This window comes from Schistocerca piceifrons, chromosome 8, assembly GCF_021461385.2.
Source record: "Schistocerca piceifrons isolate TAMUIC-IGC-003096 chromosome 8, iqSchPice1.1, whole genome shotgun sequence".
Classification (NCBI taxonomy): domain Eukaryota; kingdom Metazoa; phylum Arthropoda; class Insecta; order Orthoptera; family Acrididae; genus Schistocerca; species Schistocerca piceifrons.
This window is the reverse complement of record NC_060145.1, coordinates 485,610,778-485,635,573: the sequence shown is the minus strand read 5'-3', so window position 1 is coordinate 485,635,573 and position 24,796 is coordinate 485,610,778. Positions and strand designations below refer to the sequence as shown.

At 38.2% G+C, this 24,796-nt stretch overlaps 1 protein-coding gene across 2 annotated transcripts in view; it reads left to right on the top strand.

Moving 5' to 3' along the window:
* LOC124711412 (bleomycin hydrolase) overlaps window positions 1-24,796 on the top strand; it is a 106,295-nt gene that overhangs the window by 47,655 nt on the left and 33,844 nt on the right. For both annotated transcript variants that reach the window (XM_047241472.1, XM_047241470.1), the window contains exons 4-6: window positions 1,513-1,605; window positions 10,310-10,447; window positions 17,112-17,360. In XM_047241472.1, coding sequence (XP_047097428.1) covers window positions 1,513-1,605; window positions 10,310-10,447; window positions 17,112-17,360 — 480 coding nt within the window. The remainder of the gene's footprint in view (window positions 1-1,512; window positions 1,606-10,309; window positions 10,448-17,111; window positions 17,361-24,796) is intronic.

The window sequence follows — 24,796 nt, the reverse complement described above, 5'->3', positions numbered from 1 at the left end:
GACAGAAACGCCAACTGTGATGCTAAAACTGCTGCTGCTGCAGCTCTACAGCAGTACTTGTTTTCAGGGTACTCAGCGGAGTTAACCCGAAGTGGTATGATTTCTGCCGAGTCAGCTGTTATGAGGCTGGAGAGTACAATGTATTGTTGTCATTCAGTTTGCTTACGTAATTCTTCCCTAGAAAACCATACCAAGAAAAAAGCTGCATCAGGGCATATTGTTACATGCCAAGAAAAGGAATAGGTGACGAACGACCCATTCTTGATTAGTTGAAGGTTATTTGGAACAGAATACCAGGGTTTTTTCTTAAAAGAAGAAAAATATTGGTGATTGAGGCTTTCAGGGGCACCTTATCCAGGAAGTTAAGGCTCTGATAAAGAACAATATTACCTGGTGATAATTCCTGGTGACAAGACCTCACAACTTCAAGTAATGGATGTTGTTGTGAATAGACCTTTTATGGCTCGCCTTCTATGGCTTTCTGATAAAGAAATCCTTGATATCTGTGCTGGCTTCAAATGGCTCCGAGCACTATGGGACTTAACATCTATGGTCATCTGTCCCCTAGAACTTAGAACTACTTAAACCTAACCAACCTACGGACAGCACACAACACCCAGCCATCACGAGGCAGAGAAAATCCCTGACCCCGCCGGGAATCGAACCCGGGAACCCGGGCGTGGGAAGCGAGAACGCTACCGCACGACCACGAGATGCGTATCTGTGCTGGGCTATTGGATCCTTTCTATCTGGGGCATAATCTTAACTGAATCTGTAATGAAAAGATTCAGAAAGTGTTGCACATCCACTGCTATGAGTGACTCAGAAGATGACATAAAATGGGAGGAAATGGCGGTAGGCTTACAAATGAAGATGATGATACAAGTAGCTGTGGTGGTGGTGGTGGTGGTGGTGATTAGAATTGGTATCACCAGGGACTAGTTGGTTAGATAGTAATTAATAAAGGAGATGAAGATAAATATTAATGTAAACCATTTAATTCTGTTTTATTTTTCTTTGTATTGCTGAAATGTAGACAACCAGTAAATGACATAAGTTTAGATAGGTACAATGTTAGCTTTTTGAGTGAGACACTTTATAACAATTGAACAGTTTGTAATTTTGATTAGTCAGAATATGTTAATAAATTTTTATTTTTAAGGAGGCTCTTAAAAAAGGGGGCAGCTTCATATTATAGTCAGGTAAATCAAGTGTATTGTTACCTTTTTATATGTGAGTGTTTATTACAGGAAAGAAATGGTTAATTCCAAAAGGTGGAACTTGTGTATCTTTAGCTCTTTGTGTTTGTGTAGATCAGTTTTCTCACTCCATAAGTAGGTGCTCATGATTATTGCTTTATTACTGGAGTTTTTCGCTTTTGTTTGTGAATAAGTAGCTGGCAGTGGAAATGATTATATTTGTCTGACAGTTAACCATATCTCCATTTCCATTCTAGATTGGATTTTATGATGTATATTGTTACAAATGTCATTCTTCTTTTGCTTTCTACAGATTGAGCGATGTAACTTTTTTCTGTACAATATGGTGGAAACAGCACGCCGTGGAGAAGAAGTGACTGGCCGACTAGTCCATTTCTTACTTTCTGTAAGTTTACCCTTAAGATAAATTTCAGTTATCTGTACTGTTTGCATTATTCACAATCATTTCATTAAGGGTTGTCTGTGACTATGACTTGCAGGTTGGGAATTCTTTCATTAATAATGTGCAGTTGCCAGTCACATTATTTTATTGTACTGTTTTAGTCAGAATTGCAATTCTATTGTCAAGGACTACAGCGCCTTTTTGGTTTGTTATTTCTGCTTCAGTTAATGAATGATATAGTTGTTAGGTGTAATAAACAAAAAGTAAGAAAGTCAGACAAGATAAACAAAATATACGGGGTGTTCAAAAAGTGTCTCCGCAGTGCCGTATGATTGTTAACCACGCATGCCGTATGCTGCAGTGAATATACCAAAATGAGACTCAGTGAAATACAGGTTATTAATTTATTGAATATTCATTTTTACTTGCAAATTTTCACATTAGATGTTGAAAGTGTCCTCCACTTGAAGGGAAGTAGCCCAGGCAGGCGAACAGTCATACGGCACTGCAGAGAGACTTTTTGAACACCCTGTATAAAGTATGAGAGGATATCGAAAAAAAATGGAAGGGTCAATCCAAATGAAGTGGTCCAATAAAAATTTAGTTGGTTGCTTGACCATTTTTAAATATTTTAATTTTTTTATATGTGATTACTCTATAATTGAGAAGTTCACCTTTCAGCTTTACTGAATGGTGGCCATTTTCATTTGTAAGTGAGCAACGATGTTTCAGTGTAGAGACGTTAGCAAAAATATGAATATCTCTGCTCTGGGTGAAGTTACAACATTGCAATTGACATGATTGTTTATAGAAAAGTGTCTTCTACAACACTGTCTATTACACAAATTACGCTAAATTCAAAAATAACCACTCAAAATTACCTCCAAAGTTTGGTATCCAAATTTTCAAAAATCCACTTTTTAGGCTCAAAAATAACGAACAAGGAGTGATTTACATGAGTCTAATTTTCTATAGTTAGATATCATACACCACTAGCCTCATATAGAGCAAGAACACTTACAAATGTTTCTTTAATTTTTTATGAATTTTTGAAATTTGAAAATTTTCATTTTTTTGTAAAGTTTGCGGTTAGGTATCTCAGGTGGGACTGAATATAAAAATATGATTTTTGAACAATTTGTACACTTATATGATAGCAATATACTGTAAAAATTTCAACGTTGGTATCTGATTGTGAACAAAGATATGAATTTTTGAAAATGAGGAGATAATTCACATTACAACTGACCTTATGGCTGTTGTCTATTAATGTGTGATATTGGCGGGATATAATCAATTATTGTTAAAGTAAGGTACTGAATTATATACAAAAAGTGTAAACATCACTGAAATTAACAATTATATTATTTTGACATACTTAAAACAAATATTTTCAATTAACATCCCTCGAGTTGCAACTGTTCCTAAAGCTGGTGTTGAATGTTATGAACACTTATTTCTTTAGACTGCTTCTGTGATATAGAATAAGACCTCCCAATTGCTGTGGTAAGTTCAAGCACTGAAAGTCTCCTTAAAACATATTTTATTGGTACCCAAACTTTGTCACTAGTAGATTTCTTGAATGATGTTCTTGGGCCAGCAGAGTGGTAAAAATGCACAAAAACATCGTTGTTTTTCAATCTTATTCTTTTAGCCTCTGCAAGCCACCACTGTCCATCATACACACATGCCACTACGTCATTCAACATTAAAGACAGAGATGTAATTTTACTGACCCAATGTTCCTCGTAAATTTCGGTTTCCGATGTTACATAGCATCGAACTAAGTTTTTTGCAATGCCAAGGAATTTGTGGAAATGCCTTCTGTACAGTTTTCAAATCTGGTTTGAAGTGTTGTTTTCATATGCAGAACCACTTCTACTTTCTTTATAAGAAAATAGGTAATGCCAAAGACATACATGTCCTGTACTCTGAGAATTTCGTCTGTGGTTGGTCTTTGTAGGCTGCCTTTATTTACTTCAAGTTTTGTTGTACCTCCTACTCCATCACATGCATTTTTGCCATGGCAAGATGCAAAAAAGTGCCATTCAGCGTCCAACCCAAAGTCTACTTTGTGGTTGCACATATTTGAAAAATTCTTTTTGTTCTTATACTGACTACCACTTCCATGTGGAAAGTATATCAGCTTCTCAACCTTGGGAAAATTTTCTTTTATGTAATTTATTACATACTTTTGAAGCACATGTACAACCAAAGTGTTGTGCTCCAAGTAGTCACTTAGAATGCAAATTGAAGAACTGCAAATTTCTTTCTCATTTTCCAAGTAGAGAATAAATGGATGCACTGTTGCCTGGTCATTGACCCAGTGGTACCATTGTATTGCACCCTGAATCACAAATGTAAAATTTTCTGCAAAATAAGCTATCTCTATGCATTCAGTTTCATGAAGTTGTGCTTTTATGTCCTTCAAAAACTTATTGGATTTTAGAAACATAGTGGTGACTTTTGAGTTTTTGTAAGTTATCAGCTAAAGGTCCCAAGTACTCTTCCTGAGATTTAACCACTGTTATCATTTCTGCCCTGTCAGTTGTGACCCATTGTTTGAAGGTAATGCTGTCTGGCATTTCCTCATCATATTCGTGAAACAATTCAATAACAGTTTCCTTACCAGGGCATTTTTTACAGAAACTCATAATGCAAACTGTTAGTGTCGTAGACCATTAAATCTAGTAACTCTTTGTAGTTAAGGTCACTGAGTTTTGCACCCGCAATAATCAGTTTGACATTTTGATGATATAAACAAACACATAGGGAGTGTGTTCTAGAGGATCCAGTCAAAATACATCATTTTGGGTGGAGGCCACAAAATTTTGACCTTCCAATTTTGCATTCAGGGTGAGAATTTTTGAATTTTTGAAAGCTACATAAAGTTCATTTAAATTTGACAGCACTAGTTGTTTCTGCCTTGTTACTTTAACTCCATTTATAACAACTCCTTTGCTATCTTTGCAACCTAGGCACATTCTACTGTTTTCATCATCTTCAAAAAACTGCTGGATCTTTTTAATTGTTTCTTCACTTATACCTACTCCTTTCCTCTTTCCTAAAACTGGAAGAATGCCTTGCTCTTTCTCTAATTTTCAGGTTAATTTAACCAAACGGTGAGAAATGTTGAATTCATGAACTATTTTTTCTCTTGACCATGAGTCAGGGAGCAAACTTAAAATTTTAACTTTTTTTCTCTTTAGGTGTCACATTTAATATTTAATTTCTCTATTAAGCTCAAATAGTCAGTGTCAGATGATGTTGGTGGTAAGTTTTCTTCTTCTTTAGAAATAATGTTGGTATCTGTATTATTAAAGCATGATTCCAAGTCTTTTCTAATTTGTCTGAAATTTGTTGTACCTTATTTTCAATAGCTGCTTTTCTTTCTTTGCTACTTAATTTTATCATTTTCGAAGCAGGAGATACGTATAACTTAGAACAAGCAAAATCCAATGTGCTAATAGCTTCCTCATTAGGAATATAAATGTCATTAACAACTTTACATGATTCTGGTTCTGGATTCACAACAAATATTTTTGAGTAACAATTTGGGCACAGTGAATTTCCAGGAATCACATCACATTACATTTCACTTGGGAATCTGTTTCACTCTCACATGGCAAGGACAAATGTTCAAGTTTTATTTCCCTCAAACCTTTAATAATAGGCTTTTTATGAACTTAAAGTGAATCACAGAACTTTCTTCCAAAAACATGGTTGTACTTCAGAATATATTTCTTCTCATGATACTCGCACACTGGTGTTACAGAAGAACTTACTCGAACTTTAAACAGTTTGTCTAACTTCATCAAAGTCATTGACATTTTTCAAGTTTTTTGAAACTGAACCGTAAACTGTTTTGTGACACACCTCACTTGCTATCTGTCCAACAGAGCACTGTTCACCCATGTTATTACATTCCAGTTAATCTCTCAAAACTAATTACAAATTACACACAGAACAAAGCACATAACACCCAGCAATAATGTACTTCTACAGTGCCATAGCCAGCAATAATGTTCTTCTTTATTGACAATAAACCTAAACGTAAATGGTCATTTTTGTTACCATAGAACAAAAGTGAAAGCTCCTGTTGTTTAATATCGCATTATTAAAAATAAATAAACTAAATGAATATTGGGTGATAGTGTTTACTAATTAAATTAAATGTTATTACAATGAAACAGTAAACCATTTAAATAGGCAACAGCCATAAGATCCGTTCTGGAGTAATGTGAATTGTTTCCTCATTTTCAAAAATTCATATCTTTGTTCACAGTCACATATCAGTGTTGAAATTTTTACAGTATGTTGCTATCATATAGGTGTACAAACTGTGCAAAAATCATATTTTTATATTAAGTCCCACCTGAAATAACTAACCCCAAAATAATAAAAAATAAAAATTTTCAAATTTCAAAAACTCATAAAAAATTCAGGAAACATTTGTAAGTGTTCTTGCTCTATATGAGGCTAGCAGTGTATGATATCTAATTATAGGAAAAAATAGTCTATCACAAATCACTCCTTGTTTGTTATTTTTGGGCCTAAAAAGTGGGTTTTTGAAAATTTGGATACCATACTTTGGAGGTCATTTTGACTGGTTATTTTTGAATAGGGTATTTTGTGTAATAGACAGTGTTGTAGAGGACACTTTTCTAAAAACAATCATGTCAATTGCAATGTTGTAACTTTACCCAGTGCACAGATATTCAAATTTTTACTAATGTCTCCAGACTGAAAAATCGTCACATGCCTACAAATAAAAATGGCTGCCAGCCAGTAAAGGTACAAGATAAATTATTTTAAAAAACTATTTTTAACTTATCAAATACAGGGCAATCACATATAAAAAAAATTAAAATATTAAAAAATGGTCACTGGTCCACTTCATATGGATTGATCCGCAATTATTTTTTAAAAGCTATATATTTTCAAATTGTTTACAAGACACCCTATCCCCTTCAAAATTCTTTCCATTACAACTAGCACATTTGTCCCTCTGGCTGTTTCCAATGTTCAAAACGTTTTTTGTAATCATGTTTAGCAATGGCCAGGAGCTCGTCCCTTTTTTTTTCTCTCTCTCTCTCTCTCTCTCTCTCTCTCTCTCTCTCTCTCTCTCTCTCTCTCTCTCTTCCTTCATTGTTGTCGAATATGTGTCCTTTCATGAGTGGAAATAAGAAAAAGTTGCATGGAGCCAGGTCAGGCGAGTAAGGTACTTGGGGCAGCAGAACCATGTCATTTTTAGCCAAAAACTGTCTAACAGCGATGGCTGTCTGTGCAGGAGCATTGGCACGGTGGAAAAAGAACAAGTCTCCTTTCTGCCACAAATGAACACTGTTGTGCAATCTTCTTAAACCTTCAAAATAAAAGATCTGTGAGCACAAGCTCTCAAATTTTTCAATATTTTCATGCATTTTAGCAGTTGATGGATGCCCAGAACAAGGTTTGTCATCACTCAGCATGTCGCCGTTTTTAAATCAAGCAAACCACTTTTACATTTGAGATTTTCCCGTAGTGTCATCTTGGTAAGCAGTTTTCAACAATAAAATAGTTTCAGCAGCATTTTTACCTGAGTAGAAAAATTTCACAGCTGCATGTTGTTCACTTAAACTTGCTGTCATAAAGAATGAAACAAGAACAAAACAGTGTTAGCAAAAACAGTCACTCCAGGTGAACAGAACAAGCCAGGTCAGCAACACAGGTGGCACTGAACTGGCAGTGAGCTGCACTACAAATGCCTAGTGGCAGAAATGTGTACTATATAAGCTCCGCCCATAGAAATGTTATTCCGTTTTTGTGTTATGTTCATGATACTTGCATTTGAACATGAAATATTCATTTTATCCATTGGAAAAAAGCTTCCACATTTGCAGTTACACAACTTTTAATTTGAATTCTAGGATGCATTAAAGAAGCATATATCGTATTATCATCCCTTAGTGGCAGGTGTGATTTGACGTGATGGACGAGAATGGGATATAGATGCAGGGAAAGCTGGAAGTGGTGGTGTTCATTTACTGCTTAGTGGCAAACGGAAGCAGGTGTAATGCCCATAAGGTGTCACTGTAGTTATTGAGAAAGTAGTTGTAGTTCCTCACAGATATTGCATATTAATTAAAATTCCTATCAAATGTAAACAATTATAAAAATATTGAAAACTTTCTCTCGTCTTTTTAATATTTTTACTACTGTCTGCATTTAATAGTAATTTTACATTGTTGGTCTTTTCCAGAGTTTTAGTTTTGATGGCAACTCATTAGAGTCAAAACTGGTTAACTGCTGTTGACAACTCACGAGAGTCGAAACAGTTTAAGTGTAATACATCTACTAAATGCGATCAAAACATTTGTGAATACAAGTGCATGAAGCAGTTGTTCTTGAAATCGGCAGCCAGGCATGTTTATATACTGTTTCAAAATCTGTGTATTGTTTTTCTATTTCCATGTTTCTTTGTGGTCAATGTCTATACGAAACAACCTTGTACAGAAACAGATCTCCCATGCCCTATCTCTCCAGTCACCCACCACATCCCAAAGTCCCTCTGACCGGCCACAGAGGAGCATTCCCTTCGTGACTCAGTACCCCCCAGGACTGTAGCAACTGAATCACAATCTCCACCAGGATTTTGACTACCTCTCGTCGTGCCCTGAAATGAGGGATGTCCTATGTACTATCCCACTCACCCTTCACATAGTGGTAATCTGCCACCCCACCAAACCTCCACAGTATTCTCATCCATCCCTGCTCAACCCATGCTCCTAACCCCCTTTGCCTCACGGTTCGCATTCGTGAGACAGAAGACCTGTCTCATACATCCTCCCACTGCAACCTACTCCAATCCGGTCAAAAGCATCACCTACACAATCTATGGCAGGACTACCTGTGAAACCAGTCGTGTGATCTACAAGCTAAGCTGCAATCACTGTGCTGCGTTCTATGTAGACGTGACAACCAACAAGCTGTCCGCATTGAATGGCTATCGACAAACTGTGGCCGTGAGACAGCTGGACTACCCAGTTGCTGAGCACGCTGCCCAACACAGTGTTCTTCATTTCAGTGACTACTTTTCAGCCAGTGCCATCTGCACCTGTTCCATCAACGCCAGCTTTTCGGAACTGTGTAGGTGGCATCTCTCCCTCGCAATATATCCTACTTTCCCGTAATCCTCCTGGCCTCAAATCTTTAGTCACTGTCCTTCACCAACCTGTCCCTTCCCTGCTACCACTCCAGCACTGGAGCCTTCTATTCCACCAACACACCCACTCTTTACTTCTCTCCTTTTCTGCTCCTGTTTAATTTCAGATACTTTGTGTCTTATTTTGGAAAGGTAGTTGATTATTTTTATAAATTGCCACTGTTTGACATTCAGAAACATTATGATAAATTGGTTAACCAGTTCCACACTATAGTCAGCATTCGCATTTATGGCCTCTGGGCCGGGGATGCGCTGTAAACAGCTGGGCGGGTAGCCTGTCAGTGCTCAGTCAGTTTCTTTACTGTGCAAACATCTGTCACATTTGAGCATTCTATCATGTTTTATGTGCACAAAACTACAATTTATTGATCTCTGTGTATTCTGCGCTTTTTTTTTCATAATAGCTGAAACACCCAGAAGTTGTGAAGTGTTCCACAAATAGGGAAGGGATCTTATTTTTAAACTGTACTCGTCCTTCAAATGTAAGGCAGCTTCAGCCAAGCCAGTGTGCGAGTTTACCAAAGTGCAGGAATGCATTGTAGCAGCCTGTGGCAATATTCGTTTACTTTCACCCGAGTTGACAATGAAGCATTTCTTTTGAGCTGTGCGGCCAGAGCCCATTAATGCTGCCACTAGCTGACTATACTATGGGAGGCTATAAGGAAGATCTTAACGCTAAGGCATTTCTTCACTACATAGCTATCAGGGTAATGAGTTGTAAAAATGCTCCCTTTCTCTGTGGAAATTGTCTTTGTATGAGAGACAGTGTATTGCTCCCACTGTTGATTGTATACACTGTATCATCTCTTTTTTTCCCTTGAACTTTGTTTTGGATCGTCCGCCTGCTTAGCAGAGTGGTAACGTGTTTGCAGTGGTCCCCGGATGGGGCCTCCCAGCCATCAGTGCCACACGATCATTTTTTGAGTTTTCTGTTGTGTGGTATGTTACAAAATGGACTTCGTGTTTTTATGACCTGCAGGTCATTGAAACATTGGTATCTAACTTATTCTGTTAAATGCAAAAGCAATTCCCTATGATTTTATTACAGGCAATTTAAAATTTTTGTGTTGACGTGATCAAATAGATTTTTCTTTTGACTTGGTATTCCATTTCCATTAACATGATTGTCATATAATCATTTATTGTGTTCTAGGCACACTTGAGAGATTTTACAAAGTTGACAAAATGCAGGTATAAATTCTGAATTTTCCTCCACGCCCCACCCCCACCCCCCAACTAGCACTTTAAAGGAAAAACATTGAATAAAAATATACACAATACACAGCAGCTGAAAAAGTTATAACAACACATCATGGTAACTGGCTACAAAAATATATTTCACTAGCATTTCCACTTCTAATTCTGTTGACTTTTCTGCTGTACTCTTGTACTTACTCCAGCAAATAAATTGCAGGGTTTCATATAGTTTGTAATATCATGAAATTTTTCAAAGTCTGGTATGTCTAAAATTCTGCATTTCAAATCAGAATATTATGTTTGTAGGACCCAGCAACTGACGGGGGTCAGTGGGACATGTTCTGCAGTCTCGTAAACAAACATGGACTGATGCCAAAGAAGTGCTTTCCTGAGTCTTATAGCTGTGAATCGAGTTCACGAATGAATAATATCCTGAAGAGTAAGGTAATGAATGCTGAATCCATTAGTAGTTTCTGCTGTCATTGACAGATTATGTAATAAATTGACAAAGTGAAGATTTTATAACATTGTATTTTATTCCATTTGTTTGACTACTAAATGTATTACCAAGACTACATTCTGAGTTCTAGCCTGACTATGCTGATTGACCTTTCATGCAATGTATTTAAGTGTCTGGAGTTTTTTTGGCAGAAGTAGAAGTAACTTCAGGTTTGCCCCTGAGAAGTGTATTGGACCCTTGCTGTTCATATTGTACATGAATGATCTAGCAGACAATGTTAATAGTAACCTCAAACTTTTTGCAAATTATGCAGTTATCTATAATGAAGTAAGAAAAAGTGCATATATATTCAGTAGATCTTGATGAGATTAAAAATAGTTTAAATATTGGCAACTTGTTTTAAGTATACAGAAATTTAAAATTGTAAACTTTGTTAACCCAGAAAATTAGTATCCTGTGACTGCAATATCACCGAGTTGCTATTGGAATCTGTCAACATATGTAATACCTGGTTGTAATCATTGTATGGATGTGAAATGGAATGATCATGTAAGTAAAGCTGATGGCAGATCAGTATAGTGGGAAAATGCACTCAGAATACAAAGGAGATTACTTACAAAATACACATCGCACCCTTCCCAGAAGTGCATGGGACCCATACCAAATAGGGCTAAAAAGAAAATTACTGACTTGCTAGGTCCAGGGAGATTCAATAAATAAAACTGAATATGAGATGTTGTATTTCTTTAACTCACTGGGCTAGGAATGTGGCATCATTAAAGAAGATAATCATCAGTGTCTGCCTCACCACAACTGTATGGCATCCCTTTGAGACCAACAGTAACATCAGTGCTTCCACATTGTGAAGAACTTACTTAGTCAGTACATTGAGGAATGTGAACAACACATATGCATCTCTGCCAAATTTGTGCTTCATCAGAGTTTATAGAGGTCTTTTGTGTCTGTTACTAATAAATCTACTACAAAATATCTTATTTTTCCTCATTTACAGCTTAGAAAATATAGTCCTCGTCTTTTTTTTGAGCTGTGCGGCCAGAGGCCATTAATGCTGCCACTAGATGACTATACTATGGGAGGCTATAAGGAAGATCTTAACGCTAAGGCATTTCTTCACTACATAGCTATCAGGCTAATGAGTTGTAAAAATGCTCCCTTTCTCTGTGGAAATTGTCTTTGTTTCATTTTCATTTTTGATGGTAAATATTATGAATTAACTGATAGGGTGACAACTGAGAACCTTTTATCGCTAGTATACACCAATTAAAATTACTGTGTGATTGACAGACTTCTGCAGTGGCTTGGGGCAGTGTTGCCAGTATGCAGGCAGCCACATGTGATGATGCTCTGCAGGCACCTTCACAACAGGCAACACAGCAAGCACATGGCGCTACACAAAGAACTACTATTGGATGGTCCCTACCACTCGACTAGCTGAAATGTCAGTCACAAAGTAATTTTAATCGGAGTATAGTTATCAATTTATACATGGTGCATTTTGAGGCTAGAACATTTGTAGTTTGGCTACCTGGGTTGGATAACTTTATGAATTTCTGCAGCATCTCAATCTAAGTGTAAAGTTTTATATAAAAACAAAGATGAGGTGACTTACCGAACAAAAGCGCTGGCAGGTCGATAGACACACAAACAAACACAAACATACACACAAAATTCAAGCTTTCGCAACAAACTGTTGCCTCATCAGGAAAGAGGGAAGGAGAGGGGAAGACGAAAGGAAGTGGGTTTTAAGGGAGAGGGTAAGGAGTCATTCCAATCCCGGGAGCGGAAAGACTTACCTTAGGGGGAAAAAAGGACAGGTATACACTCGCACACACGCACATATCCATCCACACATACAGACACAAGCAGACATATTTAAATATGTCTGCTTGTGTCTGTATGTGTGGATGGATATGTGCGTGTGTGTATACCTGTCCTTTTTTCCCCCTAAGGTAAGTCTTTCCGCTCCCGGGATTGGAATGACTCCTTACCCTCTCCCTTAAAACCCACTTCCTTTCGTCTTCCCCTCTCCTTCCCTCTTTCCTGATGAGGCAACAGTTTGTTGCGAAAGCTTGAATTTTGTGTGTATGTTTGTGTTTGTTTGTGTGTCTATCGACCTGCCAGCGCTTTTGTTCGGTAAGTCACCTCATCTTTGTTTTTATATATAATTTTTCCCACGTGGAATGTTTCCTTCCATTACATTGATATCATTAAGTGTAAAGTTTGTAACAAGCAACAAAATTTGCACTTAACACTGATGAAGCCAGCTGTGGTAGTTATTGAATATTATCAAAGGAAAGTGACAACATTAACTCAGCGGCAAACTCCGAAACTTGAAAATGAGTGTTATACTTCTTTCACCACAATAAAATGAGTGAAATTCAATATGTTGCCAAGTGGGCAACTGATCTCCCCAACTCATCTTTTGTAAATGTGCTAAGAGGGAGTGAAAATGGCCTCTAAGATGGCTGGCAAATACAGAGCTGACATAATCATTATTATTATTTCTTTCTTTTCTCAGACGTTATGTCTGGTCAAAAATGGAAAGTGACGCGGACTTTGATCAAGCGTGACTTCCTTTTAACTGTACGGTATATGTTATATTGCATTTAGGAACTTTCGGGTAATTGAACATGTATCAGTAATTACAGATTTCTGTAGTTGTATATATAAGTTTGGATGTAGCTGTATTGCATTCATGTACTGGTGGATATTGTGTGGTATGACTCCTGTAGTTGATAGTATAATTGGTATAATGTCAACTTTATCCTGATGCCACATGTCCTTGACTTCCTCAGCCAGTTAGATGTATTTTTCAATTTTTTCTCCTGTTTTCTTCTGTATATTTGTTGTATTGGGTATGGATATTTCGATTAGTTGTGTTGATTTCTTCTTTTTATTGGTGAGTACGATGTCAGGTTTGTTATGTGGTGGTGTTTTATCTGTTATAATGGTTCTGTTCCAATATAATTTGTATTCATCATTCTCCAGTACATTTTGTGGTGCATACTTGTATGTGGGAATGTGTTGTTTTATAAGTTTATGTTGTAAGGCAAGCTGTTGATGTATTATTTTTGCTACATTGTCATGTCTTCTGGGGTATTCTGTATTTGCTAGTATTGTACATCCGCTTGTGATGTGATCTACTGTTTCTATTTGTTGTTTGCAAAGTCTGCATTTATCTGTTGTGGTATTGGGATCTTTAATAATATGCTTGCTGTAATATCTGGTGTTTATTGTTTGATCCTGTATTGCAATCATGAATCCTTCCGTCTCACTGTATATATTGCCTTTTCTTAGCCATGTGTTGGATGCGTCTTGATCGATGTGTGGCTGTGTTAGATGATATGGGTGCTTGCCATGTAGTGTTTTCTTTTTCCAATTTACTTTCTTCGTATCTGTTGATGTTATGTGACCTAAAGGGTTGTAGAAGGGGTTATGAAATTGCAGTGGTGTAGCCGATGTATTTATATGAGTGATTGCTTTGTGTATTTTGCTAGTTTCTGCTCGTTCAAGAAAGAATTTTCTTAAATTGTCTACCTGTCCATAATGTAGGTTTTTTTTATGTCGATAAATCCCCTTCCTCCTTCCTTTCTGCTTAATGTGAATCTTTCAGTTGCTGAATGTATGTGATGTATTCTATATTTGTGGCATTGTGATCGTGTAAGTGTATTGAGTGCTTCTAGGTCTGTGTTACTCCATTTCACTACTCCAAATGAGTAGGTCAATATTGGTATAGCATAAGTATTTATAGCTTTTGTCTTGTTTCTTGCTGTCAATTCTGTTTTCAGTATTTTTGTTAGTCTTTGTTTCTTGCTGTCAATTCTGTTTTCAGTATTTTTGTTAGTCTTTGTCTATATTTTTCTTTTAGTTCTTCTTTAATATTTGTATTATCTATTCCTATTTTTTTGTCTGTATCCTAGATATTTATAGGCATCTGTTTTTTCCATCGCTTCTATGCAGTCGCTGTGGTTATCCAATATGTAATCTTTTTGTTTAGTGTGTTTTCCCTTGACTATGCTATTTTTCTTACATTTGTCTGTTCCAAAAGCCATGTTTATATCATTGCTGAATACTTCTGTTATCCTTAGTAATTGGTTGAGTTGTTGATTTGTTGCTGCCAGTAGTTTTAGATCATCCATGTATAGCAGATGTGTGATTTTGTGTGGGTATGTTCCAGTAATATTGTATCCATAATTTGTATTATTTAGCATGTTGGATAGTGGGTTCAGAGCAAGGCAGAACCAGAAAGGACTTATTATTATTATTATTTTACAAATACAAGGACTATATTTTATAAGCTGTAAATGAGAAAAAATAAGATATTTTGTAGTAGATTTATTATTAATAGACACAAAAAATGTGTAGACATAAAACTGATAACTTAAAAAATTTCTTCAATATTAGGAAAAGGATAGACTGCTACTCACCATAAAGACAAGCCGTTGAGTCGCAGACAGGCACAACGAAAAGACTGTTACAGATTATAGCTTTTGGCCAAAGCCTTCTTCAGCAAAGAAAACACACACACGTGCGTGCAAGCAAACACAGCTCGTGCATACATGATTGCTATCGCTGGCAGCTCAGACCGGAATTGATTGGAGCTGCCAGTTTTAGCGGTCATGTGTGTATGAGGTGTGCTTGCTTGTGTGAATGTGTGTTTGTTTTCTTTGCTGAAGGAGGATTTGGCCAAAAATCTGTTATTTGTAACAGTCTTTTTATTGTGGCTGTTTGCAACTTCACAGGTTGTCTTTACGGCGAGTAGATATTCCAACCTGAAGTTTCCATTGTTTAAAAAATTTCTTTCTTTTACATGACAGTATATACAAGGGGTGTTCAAAAAGAAATGAGCCAGAGGCATAAATGCAGAAACCAGTACCTGTATGTTAGAAGTATTGACTCTGGCTGTTGAGACACTTGTCCCACTGCGACACAAGGCGGTGAATGGCTGTTTCATAAAATTCCCGGGGCTGCGATGTTAACCAATCCACACGTACAGCTAGATGTCGTCATCCGAGACAAATTGTTTGCCCCCTCAGAGCCTTTTTAAGGGGACCAAAAATGGCATAATCACAGGGAGAGACGTCCGGACTGTTTGGAGGGTGGCCGAGAACGTGCTATTTGAATTTCTGCAGGAGTGCCGCGACTGTGTTGGCTGTATGAGGCTTTGCATTGTCGTGGATCAGAATGACCCCACGGGTTAGATTGTCTGGTCGTTTTGATTTGATCGCTCGGCGAAGGGTGGTCAAGGTTTGCGAGTAACGCTGGGCATTCACTGTAGTCCCATGCTGCAGGAAGTGAATCAGAAGGAGGCCATCTTGGTCAAAGAAGAACGTCAGTATATGGGCAAACGATACACTTCAGACGGCGATGTCCAACAGTAGGTGCGGTACTGGTTAACATTGCATCCCCAGGAATTTTATGAGAAAGTCGTTCACTGCCTTGTCACAGTGGGACAAGTGTCTCAACAGCCAGGGTCAATACTTCTAACATACAGGTACTGGTATCTGTAATTATGCATCTGGCTCATTTCTTTTTGAACGCCCCTTATATATGACATGCACAATTCTAAATGTCTAATAACCTACAGAAGTTTGTCACAGGACTGCATAGAAATATTTTGCACAGCACTACGTAGAAACGGAATTCAGTATTCTTTCTTCAGAATTTTTGGCTGTCGGATTGTAGCATTTGCCAATCGTGAAAATACTGGTCATGATTTAAAATAAATTATATATTTCCTTTTTGTGAAAATAATTTAAATTCTGTGTGTTACATGAAAAATTCATGTCTGTTGTTAATTTGTAGATTTTCAGTTAACTTAACTTTCTGAAGGAGTATCTTGTTTTGGAAGCTAAACAAAGGTCTTTTTCTGTAAAAAAAAAATCTACTCACCAATTGGTGGCAAGAGAACACATACATATAAAGGTTAAGGAAATCTGCAAGCTTTTGGAGCCAGTGGCTCCTCCTCCTGGCAGAACGCTTGAAGGGGAAGGAAAAGGGAGGAAGAAAAAGGACTGGTGAGGTTTAGGAAATGGGAGGAGTGTGGAAATTTGTGCAGAACTCCTGGTCAGGGGAGACTAATCGGGTGGATGAGAAGGAAAAACTGATTCAGTTTCTCTTTCTCATCCCATCTGGTTAGTCTCCTCTGACCTGGTGTTTGGCTGACTTTTCCAATCTCTCCCCATTTCCGAAATCTCACCAGCCCTTTATCTTCATGGCTCGTCCTCACCCTTCAACCTTTCTGTCAGCAGAAGGTGCCACTGGCTCTGAAAGCTTGCAAATTTCGTTGACCTTTATATGTGTGTGTTCCCTGCTGCCATTTGATAAGTAGATTTTCTTATCTATCCAGTTACATTATATTTTGAAAAACTGAAAAGTTATTATTTCTTTAATGTAGATTTATGTAATAATACTCATTAACAGTGAAATTTCACTATAGGTTAATATTAAAATGTTTCCACGTATTAGTAAGACTGACAGTCGTGTGTTTGATCCATTAAATTTATGTTCTAAACCTTAAATATCTGAAAAAGTGTATTTTCATCAAATAACCTTGCCATTTGAAGTTGTGTATGTATTTGCATTGGAGGTAATTCTCAGGAAAGACTTTCTTTTGTTTATTTTCAGTTGAGAGAGTACACAAAGGTGCTGCGTGATTTGATTAGTAAGGGTGCTAATGATACTGCAATCAATGAGTGTATAGAGAACCAGATGGAGGAGGTGTACCGTATTGTTGGTATTTGCCTGGGCATCCCATCTGAAACATTCACATGGGAATATTATGACAAGTCAAAGAATTATAGTTCTATTGGCCCAATAACACCCCTTGATTTCTACATCAAGCATGTTAAACCACACTTCAATGTAGATGATAAGGTATGTTGTAATCTTTAGATGTGTTATGTAAATGTTTATTCAAGTTTTTTATTGAGTTAGTGACAGATTCACAAGTAACAAGCATGCACTGAAGCATAATATAGTTACATGTGCATTTCATATTTTACATCTAGCATCTTTCAGTGGCAGCTAAAACGCTGCATAGCATTGGAACCACATAAGAAGGGATATGAAATAGAATTATCACATAGGTTCAATCGTGGGTAAATCAGGAGGTAGATTTCGGTTTATTGGTAGAATACGGGGGAAGTGCTATCAGTCTACAAAAGAGATTGCATACAAATTACACTTGTGTCTGGTTCTGGAATATTGCTCAATTGTGTGGGACCCATACCAGATAGGACTAACAGGATATTGAATGTATACAGAGAAGGGCAGCACAAATGGTCACAGAGTTGTTTAATCAATGGGAGAGTGTCACAGAGATACTGAAGAAACTGAACTGGCGGACTCTTGAAGACAGATGTAAACTATCCCGAGAAAGACTGTTAGCAAAGTTTCAAGAACCAGCTTTAAATGATTAGTCTAGGGATATATTACAGCCCCCTACATATTGCTCATGTAAGGATTGTGAGGATAAGATTAGAATAATTACTGCATGTGCAGACGCATTCAAAAAATCATTCTCCTCACGATCCATACATTACTGGAACAGGAAGAAACTCTAATAATTGGTACAATGGGATGTACCCCCCTGCTGTGCACCTTACGGTGATTTGCAGAGTATAGATTTATATTTATTTATGTAATCATGTCTGAGCTACATCTGTAATTAATTAATAGGCTATATATACTAGGTTACAAATACAACTAAATAATAGTTATACATTCATGATATTCCCATATCATAAGTCGTCATTATTGTCTATAGCAAGGCTTATATCTCTCTCCAGTGTTTGGCACACTTCACTGCAGTGTTGTTGGCCAACCACAGGTCTTGGAAAGTGCAGGGGGCCAGCAAGGATGGACAGGTCAAAAGGTGTGTCATTATTTGTTTTCCTCCACATTGGCAGGACTGTTCTCTGATGTGTTCTCTATCTTCGCACTTCCTGCTTTGTTGGGGCGAAGAGGGGACGGGGGACGGATGGTGAAGTTAGTAGCAGAGAATTAAATTAGTAAAATGACAAGGCAAGTTGAAATCTTTGGATAACAGAGGAGACGTTGAATTTAATTGGAAAAAGGAGAAAATATAAAAATACAGCAGATGGCAAAAGGGAATATACATCTAAAAAAATGAGATTGACAAAGTGCAAAAGGACTAATCAGGAATGGCTAGAAGACAAATACAGGGCTGCAGAATAATGTATGTAAAGGGGAAAAGATAAATGCCACCTATAGGACAGAGACCTTTAACAATAAGGTAAGTGGCTGAATCAATATCAGGAGCTCAAATGGCAAGACATATATACAAAACAAAAAGGGAAAGCTCAATATATAGAAGGGTGATACAAAGGAAATGCACTTGAAAGTTATAGAAAGGAAAGATGAAGTAAATAAAGATAAAATGGGAGATGTGAATCATAACACCCCTTGTTTCTCCCCAACTATAATAGATACAAAGATACCGTTTGGACAGTGAATTGCAGGGACAGGGGCTACTTGAATACATCACATTTCATGTTTGTGCTATTTTTTATTACAGAGATATGAGGCCATCTTTGGTTTTTAAAATGGAACCCTACCTTAAATTTTAGCATAACATGATGGGCTTAAAAAGACGGTTTTAAATATGTGTATATCATAATATTTAGGCGAATAGTTTTTGAGACACAGATATGTTCTCATATTGTGTTCGTCCTTCAAAGCAGCGTTGTCAAATGACCTTTCCTGTTGTGTAGAGTACATGGTAAACAATGCGAGTCCGTCCTTACACAAACATGCCCATTTAGCTGACAATAGTAATACATACTGCGATATTTTGCACAAAAATTACCTGATGATGTTGCGCAAATATTATTCAGTTATTTGACAACTGTGATACCAAAATAGTAGATAACATAGAGTATTAAAATACTACAAGATGTTAATACATTTTTAAGTAACAGAAATACAAATGTAAATGAGGAGGCCCCTATTGTTCGCAATTATTTTGTACATATTTGTTTTTTATTTGAAAATATTTACTATTGATGACAATACGAAGCAAATACACACAAAGATGTGAAATACGTACTGTACATTATACAAAACTTGACTGAAGCTAATGCTCAAAATGCTTCCCCTCTGCTGCAATGCGCATTTCTAGTCGCCGTTCGAATGATTTGTGAATGGCTGCGAGGGTGTCACGTGAGATATCTGCGCACGCTTCGATGGAACATTGCTTCATATCGTCTGGCGTAGTTGGTATTTGAGCATACACTTTGTTTGATTGCTCCCCACAGAAAAAAATCGAGAGGGGTCAAGTCAGGAGACCGGGCTGGTCGCTTCACTTCAGCTAGTCATCCTATCCAACAATCTGGGAACTTTTCATTTAACAGCTCTGTAGCCACACGAGAAGAGTGAGCAGGACAGCTGTCATATTGGTACCACATGCACTGACACGTAGTTAGTGGTACCTCTTCCAGCAAAATGGGCAGAACGTTTCACAGGAACTGTGCATAGTTATTGCCATTTAGTATACCCGGAATGACGTACGGCCCCACAATGACATTTCCAACAATGCCGCACCACATGTTACCACTCCACGGTTGCTGATTTTGTACCTGTCAAAGCCAATGAGGGTACTCTATTGACCAGTAATGCATATTATGAAAATTCACATTACCGTGGTTGGTGAAAGTCGCTTCATCAGTAAAAAGCAGCCGTTGAAAAAACATTGGATCATCTTGTAGGCACTGCAGAGCAAACCGACGAAATTCCTGCTGCCGTTCGAAATCCACACTGGAGGGTGCTTGATGTAATGAGTGGTGAAATGGGTGAAATCTATGCCGGTGCAATATGCGTAGAATACTTCTCTGACTTAAACCGCATTCCGAGGCCGATAGGTTGCGACGAAACAGTAGGGTCGTTATGCGCCAACGCTAGAATGCCCTCTTCACGTACCTCACCAGTTGCAGTTTTCTGCCTTGTCCTCTGTATGGCATTCCATGGTCCTGATTCAGGTAGTTTCGTGCAAATACATGCAAGAAGCTGGCGCGTAGGACGCTCACGATCGGGATACAGCTCTCCATATCGCTTTATTGCTCTAGCAGCATTTCTTCTGCTTTCACCATACACTAGAAGCATGTCTAACGTTTCTTTGTTGGTGTACATGTCTGCCCCAAGAAACTGTGACGGAAATTTGATGTCTCATTACCCCAGCAGCACATTTATATGCTTCTCTCCAGTTACCTCGTTCGTCACCTTGTGGTGTTATCAAGAAGCAGGAAAACAAGGCCTTCCCTGTTAGGTTCCTCAGTGGTCAACAGGAAAGGTCGCATTGGACAACGCCGCTTCAAAGCATGAATACAATATGAAAACATATCTGTGTCTCAAAAACTATTTGCCTAAATATTATGATATACACATATTTGATACCGTCTTTTTAAGCCCATCATGTTATGCTAAAATTCAACATAGGATTCCATTTTAAAAAACCAACGATGGCCTCATATCTCTGTAATAAAAAACAGCACGAACATGAAATGTGATGTATTCAAGTAGCCCCTGTCCCTGCAATTCACTGTCCAAACAGCATCTTTGTATCTGTTACGGTTGGGGAGATACAAGGGGTGTTATGACTTAGCTGCCTCACCCTGTATATGATACAGATGAAGCACTCTCAGATTCAGTTTAATACGTCATGATTGCAAAATATTAACATCCTTTATTTACAAAAGAATGGAAAAACTGGTAGAAGCTGATCTCGAGCAAGATCAGTTTGTGTTTTGGAAAAATATTGGAATGTCAGAGGCAACATTGATCCTACACCGTGTCGTAGAAGATAAGCAAACTTGTGTTTACAGCATTTGTAAACTTAGAGAAAGCTTTTGATGGTGAAGACTAGAATACACTCTTTGAAATTCTGAAGGTAGCTTTTATAAGACAGAAGAAGCAAAAGATTCTATACAGCTTGTACAAAAACCAGGTCATGATAGGGAAGCAGTAATTGAGAATGGAGTGAGATAGGGCTGTAGCCTATCCTTGATGTTGTTCAACTTGTACGTACAGCAAACATTAAAGGTAACCAAGGAGAAGTTTGGGAAGGAAATTAAAGTACAGGAAGAAGAAATAAAGACTTTGAAATTTGCCAACAACATTGTAATTCTGTCACACAAACAAAGGACTTGGAAGAGCAGTTGGACAGAATGGGTAATGTTGTAAAAAGAGCTTATAAGAGTTTGACAAAAGCAAAATGGAGGTAATTGAATGTAGTGTAATTAAATCAAGTTATATTAAGGGAATGAGATTAAGAACTGACACACTAAAGTAGCAGATGACATTCGTTATTAGAGCAGTGAAGTAACTGACCTTGGACAAAGCAGAGAGAATAAAACATGTAGCATGGATGTAGTAAGAAAAGCATTTCTGAAAAATAGGGATTTTTTTAACATCTCATATAAATGTATGCACCAGGAATCCTTTTCTGAAGGTATATGTCTGGAGTGTGCCTTGTGTGGAAGTAAATATGGACAGTGAGCAGTTCTGAGAGGAAGAGAATAGAAGCTTTATAGATGCAATGCTGCAGAAGAGTACTACAGCTTAGATGGATAGACGGAGTAACTAATGAAGAGGTACTGAATCGGACTGAGGAAAAAAGAAATCTGTGGCACAACTTGACTGAATGCGGGGATCAGTCAATGGAATAGTGCCTCAGGCATCAAGGTATTGTCAGTTTGATAGTGGAGGGAAGTGTATTTTTGGCTGAAGGAGGAATTGTAGACAAGGCATGAATACAGTAAGCAGGTTCAGATGGATGTAGTTTGCAGTATTCAGAGGAGAAGCAGCTCGCATAGGATAGACTAGTGTGAAAGAGTTGCATCAAACCCTTCTTTGGGCATAACACCAGAAAAACAACAGTACCACAACCAACACCAGCAACAGCAGCAATGACGTATATGTTGCTTCCAGCTTCTTTTAATGAATTTAATAAGTATATTTAAAAAAGCACATGTGATATAATGTTGAACTTCTTTGTACATCAAAATTTCCTTAGGAAGTGTAGTCTACTCACAGATGAGGAACCTTACAAAACCTTATCTTATGCTGCTGTAATTCTACAGGTATCTGTATCTGTTGAATCCATAGTAATTATTTAGTAACAATATTATGAAAATGATAGTTGCTACTCACCATATAGTGGAGATGCTGAGTCAGATAGGCACAACAAAATGACTCTCTCTCTCTCTCTCTCTCTCTCTCTCTCTCTCTCTCACACACACACACACACACACACACACACACACACACACACACACACACAACTCTTAACACACGTGGCCACAGTCAGGTAGCTGAAGCCAGAACAGCAGTGCATGATGGGAGAGACAACCAGGTCAGGGTGAGGAAGAGGCTGGGGCAGGGAGGAGAAGACAAGGTGGAGAGAGGGTAAGGCAGCTAGATACAGTGAGGAGGGCTGGGGGGGGGGGGGGGGGGGGGGGGGGGGGGGGAGGTAGCGAAATAGGAGAGGATAAAAAGACTGGGTGAATCAGTGAAATGGGAGGCTGTGTAGTGCTGGAATGGGAACAGGGAAGAAGGTAGGTAGGTCAGGACAAGGACTGACGAAGTTGAGGCCTGGAGGGTTACGGGAATGTAAGATGTATTGCAGAGAGAATTCCCACCTGCACAATTCAGAAAAGCTGGTGTTGGTGGGAAGGATCCGGATGGTGCAGATTGTGAAGCAGTCATTGGCATTAAGAACATCATGTTGGGCAGCGTACTTAGCAACAGGGTGGTCCAGTTGTTTTTTTGGCCACAGTTTGTCAGTGACCATTCATGCGGAAAGACAGCTTGTTGATTGCCGTGCCCACATACTAATTATTTAGTATGTTTATCGGGTATCATACAGCAACTAATTTAATCATCTCTGGTTGCATCTTTAAAACATACTAAAATTACTGTCTTTATTAATTAGCCCACATTTTCTATACACCACCACTAAAAGTTATGTACCCATCAAGTTCTTTAGTTCCTTTGTTTCTCCAATGACTTTCTTTCCATATTTTTTTAATGTTCCATTTCTTTAAATTGGAGTCTCTCAGCATTCTCTTCAGCAGTATTTAATCTCTCTGCAATTTCAGTTCTCTTGTCCTTTCCATGCATGGGTCATTGTCATATTTTTCCATCCGATTGTACTTTGTGTATTATCTGAGTAACAGAGTGGCCAACCCATAGCTAAGGCTTTAGATGTTGTAGCACCTAATTCTGAGCCCCCTGATATGCTTGTGTTTTGCCTTTACTGGGACAGTTGCCTTTACTGCAGTACAAGACTTCTGTCCTTCTGAAGGTAATAAGTTTAGGATTGTTTGGCTACTTGTTTAAAGCCTGTTTGGCTCAGGTATCCCTGCTGGCAGTTACAGTATCACTAGCAGTTACAGTACACACAAACTCTTTCGTCGACACGGACTCTACTTAGGTTTTTCAGGAGAGCAGTGTAATTTTACCGTCATCTTGTCCCCACCCCTCCATCCGAAAGAACAGACACTACACATTCACATAATTTGAGTGGCCTAGCTGGGAATGGATCCACCTTCTTCAGTGCGAATCCACAAATATGTCAGACGTCCTGCGGGAATCTCAGAGTAGCACGTAGCACGTCTTGTGCAGGCATGTGTGCCCATCTGGATGAATATTCAAGCAACCATTTGGCAAACTACTCAGTGTAGAATTTACACAGGACATGTTTTGTCGAGATCAAAAAACAAAGATGACGTGACTTACCAAACGAAAGCGCTGGCAGGTCGAAAGACACACAAACAAACACAAACATACACACAAAATTCAAGCTTTCGCAACAAACTGTTGCCTCGTCAGGAAAGAGGGAAGGAGAGGGAAAGACGAAAGGATGTGGGTTTTAAGGGAGAGGGTAAGGAGTCATTCCAATCCCGGGAGCGGAAAGACTTGTCTTAGGGGGAAAAAAGGACGGGTATACACTCGCGCACACACACACATATCCATCCACACATATACAGACACAAGCAGACATATTTCTGCCCAAACTCTTTGTCTTTAAATATGTCTGCTTGTGTGTGTATATGTGTGGATGGATATGTGTGTGTGTGCGAGTGTATACTCGTCCTTTTTCCTCCCATAAGGGAAGTCTTTCCGCTCCCGGGATTGGAATGACTCCTTACCCTCTCCCTTAAAACCTACATCCTTTCGTCTTTCCCTCTCCTTCCCTCTTTCCTGATGAGGCAACAGTTTGTTGCGAAAGCATGATTTTGTGTGCATGTTTGTGTTTGTTTGTGTGTCTTTCGACCTGCCAGCGCTTTCGTTTG